This window comes from Acipenser ruthenus, chromosome 3 (genome assembly GCF_902713425.1).
Source record: "Acipenser ruthenus chromosome 3, fAciRut3.2 maternal haplotype, whole genome shotgun sequence".
NCBI classification, from domain to species: Eukaryota; Metazoa; Chordata; class Actinopteri; order Acipenseriformes; family Acipenseridae; genus Acipenser; species Acipenser ruthenus.
The window spans coordinates 52,480,797-52,500,009 of NC_081191.1; the positions used below are offsets into that span (position 1 = coordinate 52,480,797).

At 41.4% G+C, this 19,213-nt stretch overlaps 1 protein-coding gene across 1 annotated transcript; it reads left to right on the top strand.

The window, feature by feature from the left end:
• The first annotated feature begins 5,017 nt into the window (after positions 1 to 5,017).
• Positions 5,018 to 10,717, top strand: LOC117394212 (protein LRATD2-like). Its single transcript, XM_033992291.3, has 2 exons — positions 5,018 to 5,084; positions 5,248 to 10,717. Exon 2 carries the CDS (start codon positions 5,471 to 5,473, stop codon positions 6,293 to 6,295), a length of 825 nt encoding a protein of 274 aa, XP_033848182.1. The 5' UTR covers positions 5,018 to 5,084; positions 5,248 to 5,470; the 3' UTR covers positions 6,296 to 10,717.
• Positions 10,718 to 19,213: the final 8,496 nt, after the last annotated feature.

The window sequence follows — 19,213 nt, forward strand, 5'->3', positions numbered from 1 at the left end:
ACGCCAAATATTGATTTGATGTAGATTTTTCTTCTGTTCACTCACTTTGCATTTAGTTAATTGATAAATATAAACTATTAACATGTCTATTTTTGAAAGCATTCTTACTTTACAGCATTTTTTCACACCTGCCTAAAACTTTTACACAGTACTGTATTTGGAAAAGTATTGAATTTAAATCAAGGGAAGTAATGTTAAAACTCTACAATGCATTAGTAAGACCTCATCTAGAATATTGTGTTCAGTTCTGGTCACCTCCTTACAAAAAGGATATTGCTGCTCTAGAAAGAGTGCAAAGAAGAGCAACCAGAATTATCCTGGGTTTAAAAGGCATGTTGTATGCAGACAGGCTAAAAGAATTGAATCTGTTCATTCTTGAACAAAGAAGACTACATGGTGATCCGATTCAAGCATTCAAAATTCTAAAAGGTATAGACAATGTCGACCGAGGGGACTTCTTTGACCTGAAAAAAGAAACAAGGACCAGGGGTCACAAATGGAGATTAGATAAAGGGGCATTCAGAACAGAAAATAGGAGCCACTTTTTTATACAGAGAATTGTGGGAGTCTGGAACCAACTCCCCAGTAATGTTGTTAAAGCTGACACCCTGCGTAGTCTTCTTTGTTCAAGATTGAATAGATTCAATTCTTTTAGCCTGTCTGCATATGAAATGCCTTTTAAACCCGGGATCATTCTGGTTGCTCTTCTTTGCACTCTTTCAAGAGCAGCAATATCCTTTTTGCAACAAGGTGACCAGAACTGAACACAATATTCTAGGTGAGGTCTTACCAATGCATTGTAAAGTTTTAACATTACTTCCCTTGATTTAAATTCAACACTTCTCACAATATATCCGAGCATCTTGTAGGCCTTTTTTTATAGCTTCCCCACATTGTCTAGATGAAGACATTTCTGAGTCAATATAAACTCCTAGAAAGTTTACAAACAAGATGAGGCCATTCAGCCCATCTTGCTCATTTGGTTGTTAGTAGCTTATTGATCCCAGAATCTCATAAGTTTACATATAATAGAAGTCAGGCTTATTGGTCTGTAATTACCTGGTTCGGTTTTGTCTCCCTTTTTGTGGATCGGTGTTACGTTTGCTATTTTCCAGTCTGTCGGTACAACCCCTGTGTCAAGAGACTGTTGCATGATCTTGGTTAGCGGTTTGTAAATAACTTCTTTCATTTCTTTGAGTACTATTGGGAGAATCTCATCCGACCCAGGGGATTTGTTTAAGAGCTCCTAGTCCCTTTAACACTTCTGCCTCTGTTATGCTAAAGTCATTTAAAACAGGATAGGAACAGGTCGAAATGTGGGACATGTTGTCCGTGTCCTCCTTTGTAAAAACCTGTGAAAAGTAATCATTCAATATATTTGCTATTTTTTTCTTCATCTATGATTTTGCCATTTGTGTTTCTTAGACATTTAACCTCCTCTTTGAATATTCTCTTGCTGTTATAATATTGGAAAAACATTTTGGAATTGATTTTAGCCCCCTTAGCAATATTGATTTCTATCTCTCTCTTGGCCTTTCTAACTTCCTTTTTGACTTGTGTTTGCAGTTCCAAGTACTCTTTCTGTGTACTTTGTTTTTGGTCCCTTTTAAACACTCAAAAGTGCCTTTTTTCAAAAGTGCCTTTTTTCGCTGAATATTTTTTTTAATTGATCTATTAAACCATTTTGGCCATTTTGTTTTAGATTTAGATTTGTCTACTTTTGGGATGTAATTGTTTTATGCCTCTAGTACTACATTTTTTTAAAACAGCCATCCTTTTTCTGTGGATGTTTCCTCTATTTTACTCCAATCTACTTCTGTTAGTCTCTGTTTCATACCTTCATAGTTTGCTTTTCTAAAAGTTTAAACCTGAGCTTTAGTCATTACTTTTGGGGTTTTAAAAATCACTTCAAATGATTCATGTTATGGTCTGAGTTTGCCAATGGCTCTCTGACCTCTGTTTTAGTTATTCTGTCTTCATTATTTGAAAAGACTAAATCAAGGCATGCCTCCCCTCTAGTCGGTGCCTTGACAAATTGCGTTAGGAAGCAGTCATTTGTCATTTCCACCATTTCAATTTCGTCCGTCGTGCTCCCCACTGGGTTTTCCCATTTTATATGGGGGAAGTTGAAATCCCCCATTAGTATGGCTTCTCCTTTGCTACATGCATTTTGAATGTCATTGTATAACAGTGGCTTGGCGTCTGAATTTGGCAGTCTATAGCATGCTCCTATTATTATGCCCTTTGAATTTTTGTCCATTACTCTGACCCCTATTGATTCTTCGTTTTTTTCTTCATCCAGATTTAACACCTGGGCTTCAAGACTATTTCTTATGTAAAGCGCTACTCCTCTGCCTCTTCTGTCCTGCCTGTCTTTCCTATACAGTGTGTACCCACTAATATTATATTCGTCTCCATCACTCTCAGACAACCAAGTTTCTGTAACACCTATCACATCGTAGTTACTTGTTAGTGCAGTAGCTTCAAGTTCGAACATTTTGTTTCTGAGACTTCTAGCATTTGGATAAATACATTTAATAGTTGTCTTACCTGAGTTGTTGCCCTTGTTTTGATGTGGTCTCCCTTCTGTTTTTTTTTTTGTTTTCTCGCCCCTTCCTTTCTAGTTTAAATGTTTCTGAACCTCCTCAAGGATCCTTTCTCCGAGTAGATTGGTTCCCTTTTTGTTTAAGTGCAGTCTGCCCCACCTATATAGATAGTTCTTGTTGTAGAATGTGCTCCAATGTTCAAGAAAGGTGAAGCCTTCCTGTGTGTACCACGATTTCAGCCATGCATTTTGATTTTGTATTTCCAGCTGTCCGTATGCTCCTTTGCAAGGTGCCGGCAGTATCCCAGAAAATACCACAGTTTTGGTCTTGCTTTTAATTTCCTTCCTAGCTCTCTGAATTTGTTTTGCAGGGATATTGGCCTGTCTCTTCCAATGTTGTTTGTACCGATGTGGACAACTACTACCGGGTCGTCTCCTGTTTGTTTTAGGGGCCTGTCCACGTTCTCAGTGATGTGCGTGACAGAGGCTCCTGGATGTTGTATTTAATTTGCCTGTTTCTGCCCAGTTATGTATGCGGTCTAAACATGTTTGGATTTCCTGGGTGGCTGTAATCGTGTCTGCCACTCCCCTAAGTTTTGTGTAATCAGCAAATTTGCTAATTATCTCCTGATATAAGTTGTTGCTGTAGATGATAAATGCGAGTGGTCCAAGGATGGAGCCCTGCAACAGCCCACTGAGTACATTGCCCCAGTTGCCCTCTTAAAAGTCTGCTTCATGTGTTTAAACCAGTTTTGTATCCACTTGCATGTTCTAGCTTGTATTCCCAAAGTTTTCAGCGTGAGGATTAGCCTTTTATGGGGCACTTTATCAAAGGCTTTTTGGAAGTCCAAGTATATGATATCATAGGCTCTTTTTGCGTCCATCTTTGCAGTGACTTTTTCAAAGAAGTGTGATGTTTGTCAGGCAGGAGCTCCCTTTCCCGAATCAGTGTTGGCTGTCTCCTATGATGCCATTGCTGTGTAGATACTCCTCTAGTTTCCCTATTATGAGTGATACATTATACATGTTATGGAGGTGAGACTGATGGGTCTGTAGTTTTCTAGTTCCGCTTTATCTCTTTATATGCCATCCGGATCAGGGGAGTTAGTTCTGAGAGCCTCAAGTCTCCTTAGTGCTTCGGTTTGATGTATACTAAGTGCATCTAGGATTGTTTGGGGACTTACAGTGACAGGGGACATGTAGTTGACGTTCTGGCTCATGAAAACTTGTACAAAGTAGTCATTCAGTATTTTTTTTATTGCTTTGTCACCTTCCACTACATTCCCTATGTTGTCCCTCATCTAACATGGAACACTAAGATAAGCATTCATTCTAGATTTACAATATTTGTGGAAATTTGTAGTATTGTCCTAACAGCTGTTCTGAAAACATGTTATGAATACAGTACTTATATCCATCTAATGTAAGGTGACCGTATGGCTCTGTGTTCACCGGGACAGTTTGGGACAGTTCAGACTTTTCAACACATAACCCAAGGCATTGTGGTATGTTTTACCTGTGTCAGGTACCATTCTTTCCTTTAAGAGAAGCAGGACTACCCTTACCAGAATTCATTGGGTTGTGAGTTGAAACGCCTGAACTGTCCCAAATTGTCTCTGTGAACACGGAGCCATATGGTCACCTTAATCTTATGTCGGTTTTCAAAGTGATTCTGAAAGATTATAAAAAAAAAAAAGTTTACCATCATAAACAATGGCAAATGTATAGTTAACCATGGGGAATGTTTTAATTATTGTGAAAATGTACTGTGGTAAAAAGGACATGCTGTCCCATGACTTCAATCAAGATGGGCTGAATGGCTTCCTCTCGTTTGTAAACTTTCTTATGTTCTTTCTTAAAATATGATCAATAACTATGCAATGCTGTGGTGACACAGTGGGTTAATACACTACTAGCCTTTCATCACTGTTAGCCTAAGTTCAAATACTTTTAAAGATAACAGCACAAAGCTATTTAGGATGGGGAAGGAAGTTGAGCAGGATAACATTTGAGATAAAACTCAATTAAGCACTGGGTTTATTACTGTTAAGAAGTTTTTTTTTTGGGGGGGGGGGGGGGGGGGGGCTGGCTTCCTAGAATATCAATAGGAAATAAACATGAAACATGCATTTTAAAAAAATCTAAAACTACCTTAGGATAGATAATACAGTGAAATAAATCTCTAGACAAAATTCTACTGCATAAGCAGTGCAAACGTTTTATTGGTGGATGCTGGGTTTCACGTATGAACTTCCGACGCTGCATTCGCCTGATTACTGGAACGCGTTAAAAAAGGCCACTCTCTCTTTAAATCTAAGGCGGTGTAATTTCAGCTCCAGTCAGTTCAGATATGCATTGGGAGCTCAAGTTGCACAACAGAAGATCAGTGTGCCTGCCTGTTCGACTGTATGAATTTATATTGGAGGATACTAGTACCACAGCTTTTTATATATATATATATATATATATATATATATATATATATATATATATATATATATATATATATAAAATATTCTGTTTTAAACATCAACTAAAGGTAAGTTTGAAATCTGAAGTTTGTTTTTTTGTTTGTGTGTTGTTTGTTTTTGCGGTTAACTTTGTCGTGTCAGGTGGGCCACACCTGAATGGAACATACTATCAGTACTTATATATCTGTTAAGGGAACTATGCAATACTAACTGTAATCTATCTTTTAATAGGTTGAACACTTTGGTTAGGAAAGAACAATACTTTTGGATTTTTACAAAAGCTGCATTCATCTATTAATTATAATTGATGATGGATTGAAAACCCGTTGCTACGTGAAATTAGTTTTGTCCAGGTGATATTACGAGTTAGTCCGGCTGTCTGCTCTTCGTTTTTCCCTGCCTTTAAGTGGAATTGCATCTCTTGTTTTATTTTTGTTTCGTGGCTGCTAGTGGAATGGGTAATCAGGTTGAGAAACTGACTCATTTAACTTACGCAGAAGTTCCGACATCAGACCCGACTGGGGTGGATCAAGAAGACGGTCCTCGGATAGGGGTGTCGTATATATTTTCTAACGATGACGATGATTTGGAGGATAATGTTGTTGGGGGATCAGAGAAGGACCCGAATCAGGAAGAGAACTATGACAAATGCAACGAGCTGGAGTGTTCTGTTTTCTACAGAGATGAGTGCGTATACGAGAAAAGCCTCAGCGCTGGAGACCTGAGTACATATTCTCCAGAAAATTTATTAAACAAGTGCAAACCGGGAGATTTGGTGGAGTTTGTGGCTAAAAATCAGTACCCCCATTGGACTGTGTACGTTGGAGATTTCCAGGTTGTCCACTTACACAGAGCTGAGATCAAGAATGATTTTATGACAGATGCTAGTCAAGGGAGGAGAGGTAGAATTGTTAACGATGTTTACAAATTCAAACCTCAAAAACCCGAAATGGTGGTGCAGAATGCCATGGAACAGGTCGGGGCAAGAGACCGGGAGCTAAGTTGGAGAAACTCTGAATGTTTTGCTGCTTGGTGCAAATTTGGCAAACGGGAGTTCAAAATTGGAGGGGAGATCAGGATAGGCAAACAACCTTACAGCTTAAAAATACAACTTTCAGAGAAAAAGAGTCACATTCTGGAGTTTCAGAGTATGGAAGATTTGATCATGGAAAGGAGGAGAAACGATCAGATTGGTAAAAACGCTGTGATCCAGGAGCTGGTCAGCCATTTACATTCCGAGGAGGAAGTCAGGACTGATCACAATGCACACTGGGATTAAAAATTGAGGCTTTGGAAATTGAGCTGTAAGCCCTTGGGCCACGCACTGGTTTTATTCAAATCACAAGTGGATGGAAAGTCAGATTAGTTTTGCTTTATACTTAACTAATTCTTTACTTGTTTTTTTCTAACCAAAAGTACTTATTGTTGTGGTACTCAGGCCTTGAAATGTAAAGGCCACATGTAAAGCTGACAGGTGGGGGTGGATGTACTTATTTTAAATAATATTTGTGTTCCTAGTTTGCACAGTTAAATGTATGCATTGGCTGGTCTGCAATGTATACAGCATTTATACACAGCCATAAATGTTGACCTTTCATTATCAAACAGTAAGTAGGCCTATCATTTATTATTATGAATGAGTTACAGATCACACAGTGCCATCAAACTGGTTTATTTTGAGGCAAAGCCTTATTTGTACCTGTAACATCTATGTGGATCTCACAGCAATTAAACAAAAGTACTTTATATGCATAAGTAGTTTGTCAATTATAATAATATTGAATTTGGAAAGCTTAAACATATTCTCAACAGTGTTTAACTAACAGGTTTAGTTATTTGTAAAATGTATTTGGATAATGTATTACTCTGCATTCTACTGTTAAGCAAACATATTACATATTCAAATTGGACATTTTAAACAGATGTTAATTATTTAATGGGCTTGTTTGCTGTAAAATAGAAAAAGTAAAGAAAAGAACGTGACTGATCATGTTGTAGCATTAATATCTTGTGTTTAGCATTAATATTGTGTTTTATATAAATGATTGAGCACATTCACTTCTCTTGATTTTACATGCCCATAGCATTGTGCTGTACAGTGCATGCATGCGGTTATGAACTTCGTGCACTGGGTTAGAATATTTAAAAGTTCAGAATGAAAAATAAAGCTTAAAAGTAAATTTCCCAAAAGCTCTGTCATTTAAATGCTGGCAAAAGTTAGAATGATTTAGTCTTTTATAGACTTTAATGATGTGACCTGTTTTGATAAAATGTTGGGGGGAGGAATGAATTTCAGGTAAACAAAGTATGATTTATTAAAAGCATGTACAGGTACTAATTTAGATACTAGGCTTGACCCAAATCCTGTGACTGCTTTTCTGCTCTGAACTGTTTTTGGTTGATGCATGTAAGTGGTGGTTGTATCTTAAGCATCAACATCTATATAATGTGTGTGCGTGCGTGCGTGCGTGCGTGCCTGCGTGCGTGTGTGTGATTACACACACATAATGCTTCATACAATATATTTAATTGTTTGAAAGCATAAAAATCATTCATATTTATATTGTCATATTTAAGTTTGAAATCAATTTAAATTCTCTATTTACTGTTCTGTTCCAGTTGGGTTAAAATTGAAACACTTAAGTTTATTTCTTTATTTTTTGTTTGTTTTTGGAATTCTGTGCATTCGAAAAACATCTGTTTTAAAATAAGTGATATTTATTAAGCATACAGTAGTCTCTGCATATAGGAACACCTCCTAAGAGAACACTTCGCCTAAGGTGAAACAGACTTTTCCCATTGTAAATGGTCTGGCTAAAGGAACAGGAACTTTGCTTAAAAGAACACCTTCTTGGCACTGATAGAGATCCTTTCACAACGGATACAGTGCTGTTTTGACAAAAGTTGTTTAAAATATTCAAACTGTACATAAAAGGCAAAGGTTATTTGTATATTTTGGTCTAACATTACAGTGAGATGGGGCCTTTTCTGTAACTCATTTTTTGGCAGGAAACTTGTCAACTGTCAGCTTGGTCACAGTTTATCATACAAATCTGTGTGACCAAGTTGGCTGACTAGTGCTGCGAACTACTTTTTAGTGTTGTTGTTGTTGTTATTATTAGTAGTGGAGTTAGTATTATTATTATTTAGGGTGGCACGGTGGTGTGGTGGTTAGCGCTGCTAACCTCCCTGTGTTTGTGTGTGTTTTCTTCCACAGTGCAAGGTTGACTGGTCACTCAAAATTGCCCTCTGTGTGTGTGTGGTGCCCTGCGATGGACTGGTGTCCTGCTTAGGGTGTAGTCCTGCCTTGCGCCCTGTGTCTGCCGGGTTAGGCTCTGGCTCACTGCGACCCTCTAAAGGATTAAGCGGTTATGAATTATTATTTAGACATGTAGCTGATGCCTTTATTATTATTTTTTAAGGGGGGAAGGGGGGGGGGGGGGATATTATGTTTTCTGTAGATGCAGTGCAATTTTGTAGGCATGCACACTGATTATTTGATTATTTTCTCCCAATTTGGAATGGCCAATTATTTTTAGGCTTAGCTCACCGCTACCACCCCTGCTCTGACTCGGGAGGGCGAAGATGAACACACGCTGTCCTCCGAAGCGTGTGCCGTCAGCCGACCGCTTTTTCACACTGTGGACTCGCCATGCAGCCACCCAAGAGCTACAGCGTCAGAGGACAACGCAGCTCTCAGGCAGCTTACAGGCAAGCCTGCAGGCGCCCAGCCAGACTACAGGGGTCGCTGGTGCACGGTGAGCCGAGGACATTCTGGCCGACCTAACTCTCCCTCCCCCCGGACAATGATCGGCCAATTGAGCACCGCCCCCTGGAAGCTCCCGTCCTCGGTCGGCAAAGGAATAGTCTGGACTCGAACTCGTGACATACAGACTATAGGGCACATCCTGCACTCCACGTGGAGCGCCTCTACTGGATGCGCCACTCGGGAGCCCACGTTAAATCAGTTTTATTACATTATGAAAGTTATTACCCTACAATATTTTAATGTTAATTTTAAATAATATTTAGTTAAATTCTTTTTTGCATTGTGTAATTATTGTTAACAGGTTTGATTTTGATAAAATAATCAATATGTATTAGATTGTTTTATATTTATCTTGTTGACATATTGCACTTGATGATGTGTTATTTTTTTTCTTGTTGAAATATTGCACTTGTTCGCACTGTTACATTTTTAAAAATATTCTATTTGATAAATAGATGTATTCATGTTTTTTAATTCTATATTGTTTATTTAAAAATCATTAAAAAATTTCAAAGAATACTAGTCACTACTCAATTCGTATTCTTGTCATCTTGGTCACGGTATTGCCACAAGATTAAATTGCAAAATAAAAATAAAACTGCTTAACATTTTTTTTAAATGTTCAATGTTATGTTTATCCACTATACTAAAGATCATCAGTAGCATTGTTTTTAAAAAAAATATCTTGAAAAATATATTTTTGTAAAATCAAACAAAAAATACCAATGTATTGTACTTGTCTCCATTTAATTGTGTACATTTCTAGGCAGAAAATAGAAAAAAATAATATTTTTTGCATCATTAAAAAGATCAGATGGTAAAGTCTTCACACAAACACTAAAAATGGTTTGAATAATAATTTGTATTTACATTTTTTTAAAATGTTTTTACGTGACCAAGTTGGCATTTCTTGAGGGACCACAATCTTGTTGCCATAGCAACACAAATTTGGTGGGAGCTTGGCAGCTTCAGTAGTATGTACTCTAGGAGTAGTAAAACATTTTGGGACCAAACACTAGACACTGGGGGGTGAACCTGAATCGGACACAAGTCGCCGAGCAATTTGGTGTTATCCGTTCTGGCGAGTTGTTTCACCATTCTATTAAATAATCTGCATGTCTTGTATACAGCTGCTGCATTTTTTTTAACGTGTGTAGAGGTGCTGTGTTAATTTAGTTTGACAGTTTATTAACGTTAGTTTGTCTCTTACTTTTAATATTATAATTGTATTAACATACACTTGCCTATTTTCTTTTACTTCAGTTATTTCATATGTTGATGCATGCGCGTCATGACAAGTAATACATATTTATTGATTCATATTGTGTCTGGTGGCTAACTCCGTCTTGGATAACACCAGCTATAAGAACACTTCGCTTGCTTCCTGAGGGGTGTTCTCTTAGCTGAAGACTACTGTATTAGTAAATGTCATATATGCTAATTTTAACCAAAGTAACAATCAAATAAATTGTATGCAGTTTTAACTTGAACTCAGGAGTGTCACTAAAGTCATACCTGTTTGAATTACATCATGTTTTCAGAAACCCTGCTCTTTAATTGTTTATAATAATTAATACATTTTAAATGTAAATGCAGGATGCCTTTTTTTGCAAAAACAAATCTGCAGAGCTTTTTCCTTGGCCTAACACCGTACTTGATATAAATGAGAGAGACCTCGAAGTAGGTATTTTCATTGATTGTACTATATTTTGTGATGTGATGTAAAGAGGTATTATACACTCTCATGCTCAATAGCAAGTTACTAAGTAGATAAAGGCGATGCAGTTGGTTGGTTTTATATTGTGCCTGTGTTAGTTATTGGAGAAAAAGGATAGTACACATGTTGCATCTCATATTTTTTATTGTGTAAAAAAGAGAAAGTTAGATTATTTTGCTTTTTTAAAAAAATGAATACAACTTCTATTAAACAAACTGTCTATGATTATTAACTAAATCTTACAAAACTTCCAGTGATTTAGCATTTTAAAATAAATTGCCTAGGCTGCATTTAAACCCAGGCCTAACTGGAATATTCTATAATTGGTTACTGTCCCCATTCCCAAGAAGCAAAGTTCAGAATTTAGTTACAGAAGTCTCTTCATTAGTACAGACTTCTTTATTATTATTATTATTATTATTATTATTTATTTCTTAGCAGACGCCCTTATCCAGGGCGACTTACAATCGTAAGCAAATACATTTCAAGTGTTACAATACAAGTAATACAATAAGAGCAAGAAATACAATAACTTTTGTTCAAGCAAAGTATAAGTGTGACAACCACAATTCAATAATACAGCAGATAATAGTGATAGTTACATCAGGGTATGATTAAATAGTGATAGTTACATCAGGATATGATTAAATACAAAGTACTACAGGTTAAGCACTTGGCAGATTACAGTATTCTGAAGTACAGGATTAAATGCAGTAAAATAGGGGGCAGATAAGAGCAAAATAAAGCACATTTACATGAAGGGTGATAGTGTCCCAGGATACAAACAGAGGAGTTCTACAGGTGCTCTTTGAAGAGGTGAGTCTTAAGGAGGCGCCGGAATGTGGTCAGGGACTGGGCAGTCCTGACATCTGTAGGAAGGTCATTCCACCACTGCGGAGCAAGGGTGGAGAAGGAGCGGGCTCTGGAGGCAGGGGAGCGTAGCGGAGGTAGAGCTAGTCTTCTAGTGCAGGCGGAGCGGAGAGGTCGAGTGGGGGTGTAGGGAGAGATGAGGGTCTGGAAGTAGCTGGGTGCAGTCTGGTCAAGGCATCTGTAGGCTAGTACAAGAGTCTTGAACTGGATACGAGCGGTGATCGGAAGCCAGTGGAGCGAGCGGAGTAGTGGAGTAGCGTGGGCGAAGCGAGGCAGAGAGAACACCAGGCGGGCAGCAGAGTTCTGGATGAGCTGGAGCGAACGGGTAGCGGACGCAGGGAGGCCAGCCAGGAGGGAGTTGCAGTAGTCTAGGCGGGAGAGTACCAGGGCCTGGACCAGGAGCTGGGTAGCATAGTTGGTGAGGAAGGGTCGGATTCTTCGGATGTTGCTCAGGAAGAATCGGCAAGTGCGTGCCAGAGTGGAGATGTGCTGGGAATAAGAGAGGCAGGGGTCCAGGGTGACTCCAAGGTTCTTAGCTGAGGAAGAGGGAGAGAGTGTGGTAGATTCCAGAGGAACAGAGATAGAGAGATCAGAGGAGGGGGAGGAGGAGGGAAAGAAAAGGAGGTCAGATTTAGAGTGGTTGAGTTTGAGGTGATGCGAGTGCATCCAGGAGGAAATAGCAGACAGACAGGTAGAGATACGGGAGGAGATGGTGGAGTCAGAGGTGGGGAAGGAGAGGAAAATCTGAGCATCATCAGCATAGAAATGGTATGAGAAACCATAGGATGCGATGAGGGGGCCCAAGGAGCGGGTGTAGAGAGAGAACAGGAGAGGACCCAAGACTGACCCTTGGGGGACTCCAGTTAAGAGAGGGTGAGGTGTGGAGGTTGCTCCACGCCAGGTTACCTGGTAAGTGCGGTTGGAGAGGTAGGAGGAGAACCAGGCCAGAGATCCCCAGGTCAGCAAGAGATGATAGTAGAATAGAGTGATCAACAGTGTCAAAGGCACTTTAACATGGTGAGTCTAGCTGTGGGAGTCCAGCGAGGAGAGGCTGTTGGAGAAAATCCGAACCTAGCAGCGCTCTGGAAGATGCCAACTACTAGACAGGTCTGTACCCTCCCCCCACCGCTCCTGCTCCCATTACTACTGTATCTATCTGTCTCACCTGTCCTGCTATGACTGTCTCTCACATCCCTGTTATTCTGTCTTCTCACTGCTGCTGCTCCCCTAACCCCTCTAACCTCATCCCTCTGCCTCTCCCCCCTCCCACTCTGGTGCCCTCTGGAACTGTCAGTCTTCTGCTACAAAGCTGATTTCATCTCTGCCTTTGCCTCTCAACTCTCTCGATTTCCTTGCTCTCTCCTGATAACACTAACTCCTGCTGCCCTGTCCTCTCTCTACGTCCTGTCCCATAGTCCACGTCTCACTGGACGGGTAGGTGGGACTGGTCTTCCCTCTTTACTCTTTTCTATCCCATCTGACCTCTCCTCACTCTCAGTTAACACCTTTTGATTTAAACGCTGTCCAACCCCCTCTCTGTCTACCTGTCCTGTTAGGTGATTTCAATAGCCATCTCTCCAACCCCATCGACTCTGCTGGATTCCTTCCTCCTTCACTCCTTCAGCTCCTCTCTCTCTCCATCCCCTCCTACCCACAAAGCTGGCCATCAACTGGATCTCACCTTCTCCAGGGCCTTCCGCCCCTCCACCCTCTCTGTCACCCCTCTGGACACCTCTGATCACTATTTCATCTCTTTTTCTATGTCTCTCCACTATCTCCCTACTCCACCTACCCCCACTGTCAACTACCACCATAACCTCTGCTCTCTGTCCACCTCAGTCCTTGCCTCCACCGCTCTCTCTCACCTCCGTCCTATCGACTACTTCTCCCAACTCTGTAGAGACTGCTACCTTCACCCTCTTCTCCCTCACCTCCCTCTGTTCCCTCACCTCCCGACCTGAACAACCCCTCCCCTCCCCTGGCTGTCTGTGCTCCGCTCAGCAAGAATCAAACTGCGCTCTGCTGAAAAGAAATGGAAGAGACCCAAACTCCCTGCTGCCCTAGACCTCTACTGCTCCCTCCTCTCCTCCTTTTCCTCTGCTAAACGCTCTTATTTCCAATCTATTATCCAATCCTCCACTAACAACCCCTGGAAACTATTCTCTACTTTCTCCTCCTTCCTCAACCACCCCCCCTGTATCTCCTCTGATGACTTTGCCTCTCTCTTTCTTCTAAAATCTCTGATATCCACAAACTCTAACACCTCCCCCCCACCCCCACCCCCACCCCCACCCCCACCCCCACCCCCACGCCCACACTTCAACCTGTCCTTCTCTTCCCTCCTCTAGGGCCACAAACCCACCACGTGCGCCCTGGACCCCCTCCCCACTTGCCTCTTTCAAGCTACTGCTCCTGCTCTCCTCCCCTTCATCTCCTCCCTTCTCAGCACCTCTCTCCTCTCTGGCCTATTTTCCTCTGCCTTCAAACAAACCTCTATCACTCCCCTCCTCAAAAAACCTACCCTCGACCCCACCTCCCTCCAGAACTACCATCCTATCTCCCTCTTACCCTTCCTCTCTAAAACCTTCGAGCAGGCAGTACACCGCCAGCTCTCTGCTTTCCTGTCTAAGCACTCTCTGCTCGCTCCTCTCCAATCTGGTTTCCGCTCTGCTCACTCCACTGAAACTGATCCCCTGTCTGTCACTAACTCACTAAACTCTGCCTGTGCTGCCTCTCTCTCCTCTGTCCTAATTCTCCTTGATCTCTCTGCTACCTTTGACACTGTCGATCACTCTATTCTCCTATTCTCTCTCGCTGACATGGGAATCTTTGGCACTGCTCTGGCCTGGTTCTCCTCCTACCTCTCCAACCGCACTTACCAGGTAACCTGGCGTGACTCAACCTCCACACCTTACCCTCTCTCAACAGGAGTTCCAAGGATTAGTCTTGGGTCCTCTCCTGTTCTCTCTCTACATCCGTTTCCTGGGCCCCCTCATCGCAAGCTATGGTTTCTCATACCATTTATATGCTGATGATGCTCAGATCTTTCTCTCCTCCTCCCCCCGACCCCACCTTCCCCTCCCCTATCTCAACCTGTCTGTCTGCTATCTCCTCCTGGATGCACTCGCATCACCTCTCAACCTCTCTAAATCTGACCTCCTTTTCTTCCCCTGCTCATCTTTCCCCTCCTCTGATCTCTATCTCCATTCCTCTGGAATCTACCACACTCTCTCCCTCCTTCTCAGCCAAGAACCTCGGAGTAACCCTGGACCCCTGCCTCTCCTACTCCCAGCACATCTCCACTCTAGCACACACCAGCCGTTTCTTCCTGAGCAACATACAAAGAATCCGACCCTCACCAACTCCTCATCCAGGCTCTGGTACTCTCCCGCCTAGACTACTGCAACTCCTTTCTGGCCGGCCTCCCTGCATCTGCCACCCGTCCACTGCAGTTCATCCAGAACTCCGCTGCTTGCCTGGTGTTCTCTCTGCCTTGCTTCTCCCACGCTACTGCACTGCTCTGCTCACTCCACTGGCTCCCGATCACCGCTCGCGTCCAGTTCAAGACTCTTGTACTCGTCTACCGATTCCTTGACCAGACTGCACCCAGCTACCTCCAGACCCTCATCTCTCCCTACACCCCCACCCAACCTCTCTGCTCTGTCTGCACTAGAAGACTGGCTGTACCTCCTGAACGCTTCCCTGCCTCCAGAGCCCGTTCCTTCTCCACCCTGGCCCCGCAGTGGTGGAACGACCTTCCTATGGATGTCAGGACTGCCCAGTCCTTGACCACCTTCTGGCGCCTCCTCAAGACTCACCTCTTCAACAACACCTGTAAAACTCAACTCTTCCCTTCTGGATTATATAGTGCTTTACCTTTTACTGCACTTTTTAACTTGCACTTATCTGCTCCCTATTTTACTGTATTTAATCCTGCACTTAACCCAATCTGTAGTATTTTGTATTTCACTTGCACTCGTATCTAACCCTGAAGTAACTATCAGCACTGTTATCTGCCCCGATATCAAATTGTACTGTGTTTTATATTTGCTCTTATTAGGACTGAAGTCATTGTATTTTGTATCTTGCTCTTAATTGTACTATACTTCTTGATATGTATTTTTTGTATACAACTGTAAGTCACCCTGGTAAGGGTGTCTGCTAAGAAATTAATATTTACTGCAGTTACAGACCAAATCTTTTAATTTTCATAAAGTGCATTGATCGTGCTGTTCATAAAATCAAATAAAAGCCTTTTCTCTTGTATTGATCTAGTCCAAATCATTTTAGATTCTTAGAAATGGATACGACATGAGACACCAGTTACTGAGTTGGATCTGCTGTGATTGGATGTTGTGCAGAGCTATTACACCATTGCTGTCAAGGGGTTGCTGTGCAATACAAGCTGATATAGCGCCACAAGAGAACAGTGGCTTTGCTATGAATGGTATTTCTAGCTAATCTGAAGTGAAGTTTATCTTATATAATGTATTGTGAATGATGAGAAAACTTATCAGAATCAGTATTGTAGTATTATTTCCATACAATAGCAATACAAATTAGGGATGCACCGAATCCAAGTTTGAGATTCGGCCAAATACCGAATCTATCTCAAAAGATTCGGCCGAATGCCAAACCAAATACCGAATCTACAAAAACTGTCAAGAAAAACTGAAGGAAACTGTTGAATGATAAACATACTGGGAGCTACTAACAAGGGACGCGCACAATCTATTGTTTTGAGCCTTTTAGTTCATAGTATTTTTATTACCGTATGGAAATATATCCCTGAATAAGACTTCAGTTTGAAACTTACCCAATTTACCGCTAGCCCCCTGCCCCCCACAATAGAAACATCCAAAAACAGAACTGTTTACTTTACCTTTACAAGAAAGGAGAGCTGCATATTTGCCATAACCCACTATTTTACTTCTTACCAAAAGCACACACATGCCTGTGAGGATCGTTTCCATCAATCAGTCCTATACAGCAGCTGATTGGCTTTCTGAGTCTCTGACTGGGTGGGACTGTGTGAAGCAAGAAATATTAAACACATAGAAACTTTACCTGCTGCCACAAGATTAAATGAAAGAGTGCAAAGTTAAGTTATAAGCAAGTCAATGCAATATAATGGTGTTGCACTATTTTTATAGATACTGTTTACTATATAAAAAAATTAAAGCAATACGATTAATCATTGCTACGAGGCTCTCCGGCTAGAATCACCACCACAATTAAATTAAATTAAATACATTTATTAAACTGCTCTGTGACAGGATGGCGCAAGGGATGAGGCCCAGAGACAGACTGCAATTCAAACAAAATACTTTTAATAAATAAAAGACACAAAATAAAGAGGCACAAGGGCCAAAAAAAAAGTCTTTAAAACACAAACAATAAACAAAGCAAAACTTACAGAAATAAATCTTCCAGGCTGAGCTTTGCCTTCACTGGATTGCAAAATTAACAAAAACAACACACAAAGAAAAAACACCCTTGCTTCCTCAGCTACCTCTCTCTATTGAGGAGCTCAGGCCTCCTTTTATGACAGGTGGCTGGGTGATAATTGATTGTTAATTACTCCCACCTGACACAATAAACCTGGGCAGGGAGAAGAATTTAACCCCATCCCTGCCAATATTTACAATATTTACTTTGCCACATGCTCAAACAATTCACACTCACTTTACATGTTGAATACATTGCAGTTTAGAGAGGTGATGTAACGGGGATCTGGACTGACTATCTGACACATGCATGGGACTGTAGGTAGAGAGCAGCAGTCTCGTAGGATCCGCCTGTCGGTCATGGCGATGACACGGAGAGGTAGGGAAGAGGGGGTGTGTGTGCTTTCCCTCTCTCTGTGGCTGAGCGGTGGACCTTGTGAGATTGCTCAGCCCATAAGAACTGCGCTTGGTTGTGCACTCGGGTGGCCGTGTTTGGGGATATACAGTGACGCTGGCAGAAGAGGCCAGAGTGAAACAAGGATAAGACAAGCCCGGCTGAGGGAGACAGCCTTCCTTAAAAACTAATTTACAAAGTAAAATAAATAATTACATACCCGAGGGGACGTGTGTAGGTATACAGGGAATCCTGGCCACCCCCAGTGTATAGGAACAGCTGAGTGTAGGACAGAGACCCGTTCTAACCAGCTTAATGGCAGTGGGGGCACTGCGTAAGCAGCACTTTTGTTTGTAATTTTATTACTGTGTTTTATTTTCCCTTTTTCTTTCGCCTTCTGTTTTCATTATTATTTTCGAGCACTTGTATGTGCACAGAACGGTATACCTGTATTGGTAACCCTGTGGTCCTGTTTTACTGTCGACAGTATTCAGGCCACGGACAACAGCGCTCTCTGAGGGGCTAAAATAAATAAAAAAATAAAAGAAATAAAACTGGGCACCTGTGCAGTGTTTGCAAATAAAATCTTCTGTCTCCTGTGTCAGTGAACACCCCCACGCTTCCACACGTGGTGTTACAAGTGGGATTCACTGGCACTGCCCAACCCAAGCAGTGTGTGTGTGTGTGGGGGGGTGGGGGGAGTCAGAGAGAGTGATGTGCTGCAATGATTAGAGGAGAGCAGGTTGGGGTGGGGAGGATGCCAGATGGGTGGTACAAGAACAGGAGGCGTCAATTGGAGCGTGAGTTGTGAGAAAGAGCGGTGAATGAAAGTAAGAGAGAATGATGTGCTGCAGTGATTGGAGGAGAGCAGGTTGGGGTGGGGAATGTCTTCATCTAGACATGTCTTCATCTAGACAATGTGGGGAAGCTATAAAAAATGTCTTCATCTAGAAATGTCTTCATCTAGACAATGTGGGGAAGCTATAAAAAAGGCCAACAAGATGCTCGGATATATTGTGAGAAGTGTTGAATTTAAATCAAAGGAAGTAATGTTAATCCTTTGCGGTCCTATATCGTAATTTTCCCTTTCCGGTCCAATGTCGGACCCTGTCCAACATCATCAAAAAGACGCAAAAAACCGATAGGAGCCAAGAGAAGCCGAAAAAAAGGGGGGCGTATCTCATGAATACTGATAGACCTGACACCACATAGATAACTTGGACATAAACAAACAAGATAGCTGCTTCCGCATCCAGTGCTCAAAGAACATCACAGACATTTGCAGAGGTTTTTTTAGATGTTATAGTAATAAAATAACGACTTGGATCGCATTATTGAGGAGTTTGGTGATAAAACGAGTGATCAGGAGATGATTTATCGGTATGTACTACTATTACGAGGTATGTAAAAAAATATAGCGAACAAGGGGTGGGGCGGGGCTGGAGATGCAGTACTGAGTGTCCTGTTGATATGCAGTGCCTTTTAACCCTGTTTTACTGTGAAAAAATACTTTTAAACAGCGCGTTTAAAATCAACTGCGCATGTGAAAATAAATCGGACCTGACGCGCCTGACACGCGCTGAATAAATGGAACGCAAAGAGTTAAAACTTTACAATGCATTAGTAAGACCTCACCTAGAATATTGTGTTCAGTTCTGGTCACCTCATTACAAAAAGGATATTGCTGCTCTAGAAAGAGTGCAAAGAAGAGCAACCAGAATTATCCCAGGTTTAAAAGACATGTCGTATGCAGACAGGCTAAAAGAATTGAATCTATTCAGTCTTGAACAAAGAAGACTACGCGGCAATCTGATTCAAACATTCAAAATCCTAAAAGGTATAGACAATGTCGACCCAGAGGACTTTTTTGACCTGAAAAAACAAACAAGGACCAGGGGTCACAAATGGAGATTAGATAAAGGGGCATTCAGAACAGAAAATAGGAGGCACTTTTTTACACAGAGAATTGTGAGGGTCTGGAACCAACTCCCCAGTAATGT

Coding starts and splice junctions, on each gene's coding strand:
- LOC117394212 (XM_033992291.3), top strand. CDS start 5,471: ATGGGTAATCAGGTTGAGAAACTGACTCATTTAACTTACGCAGAAGTT.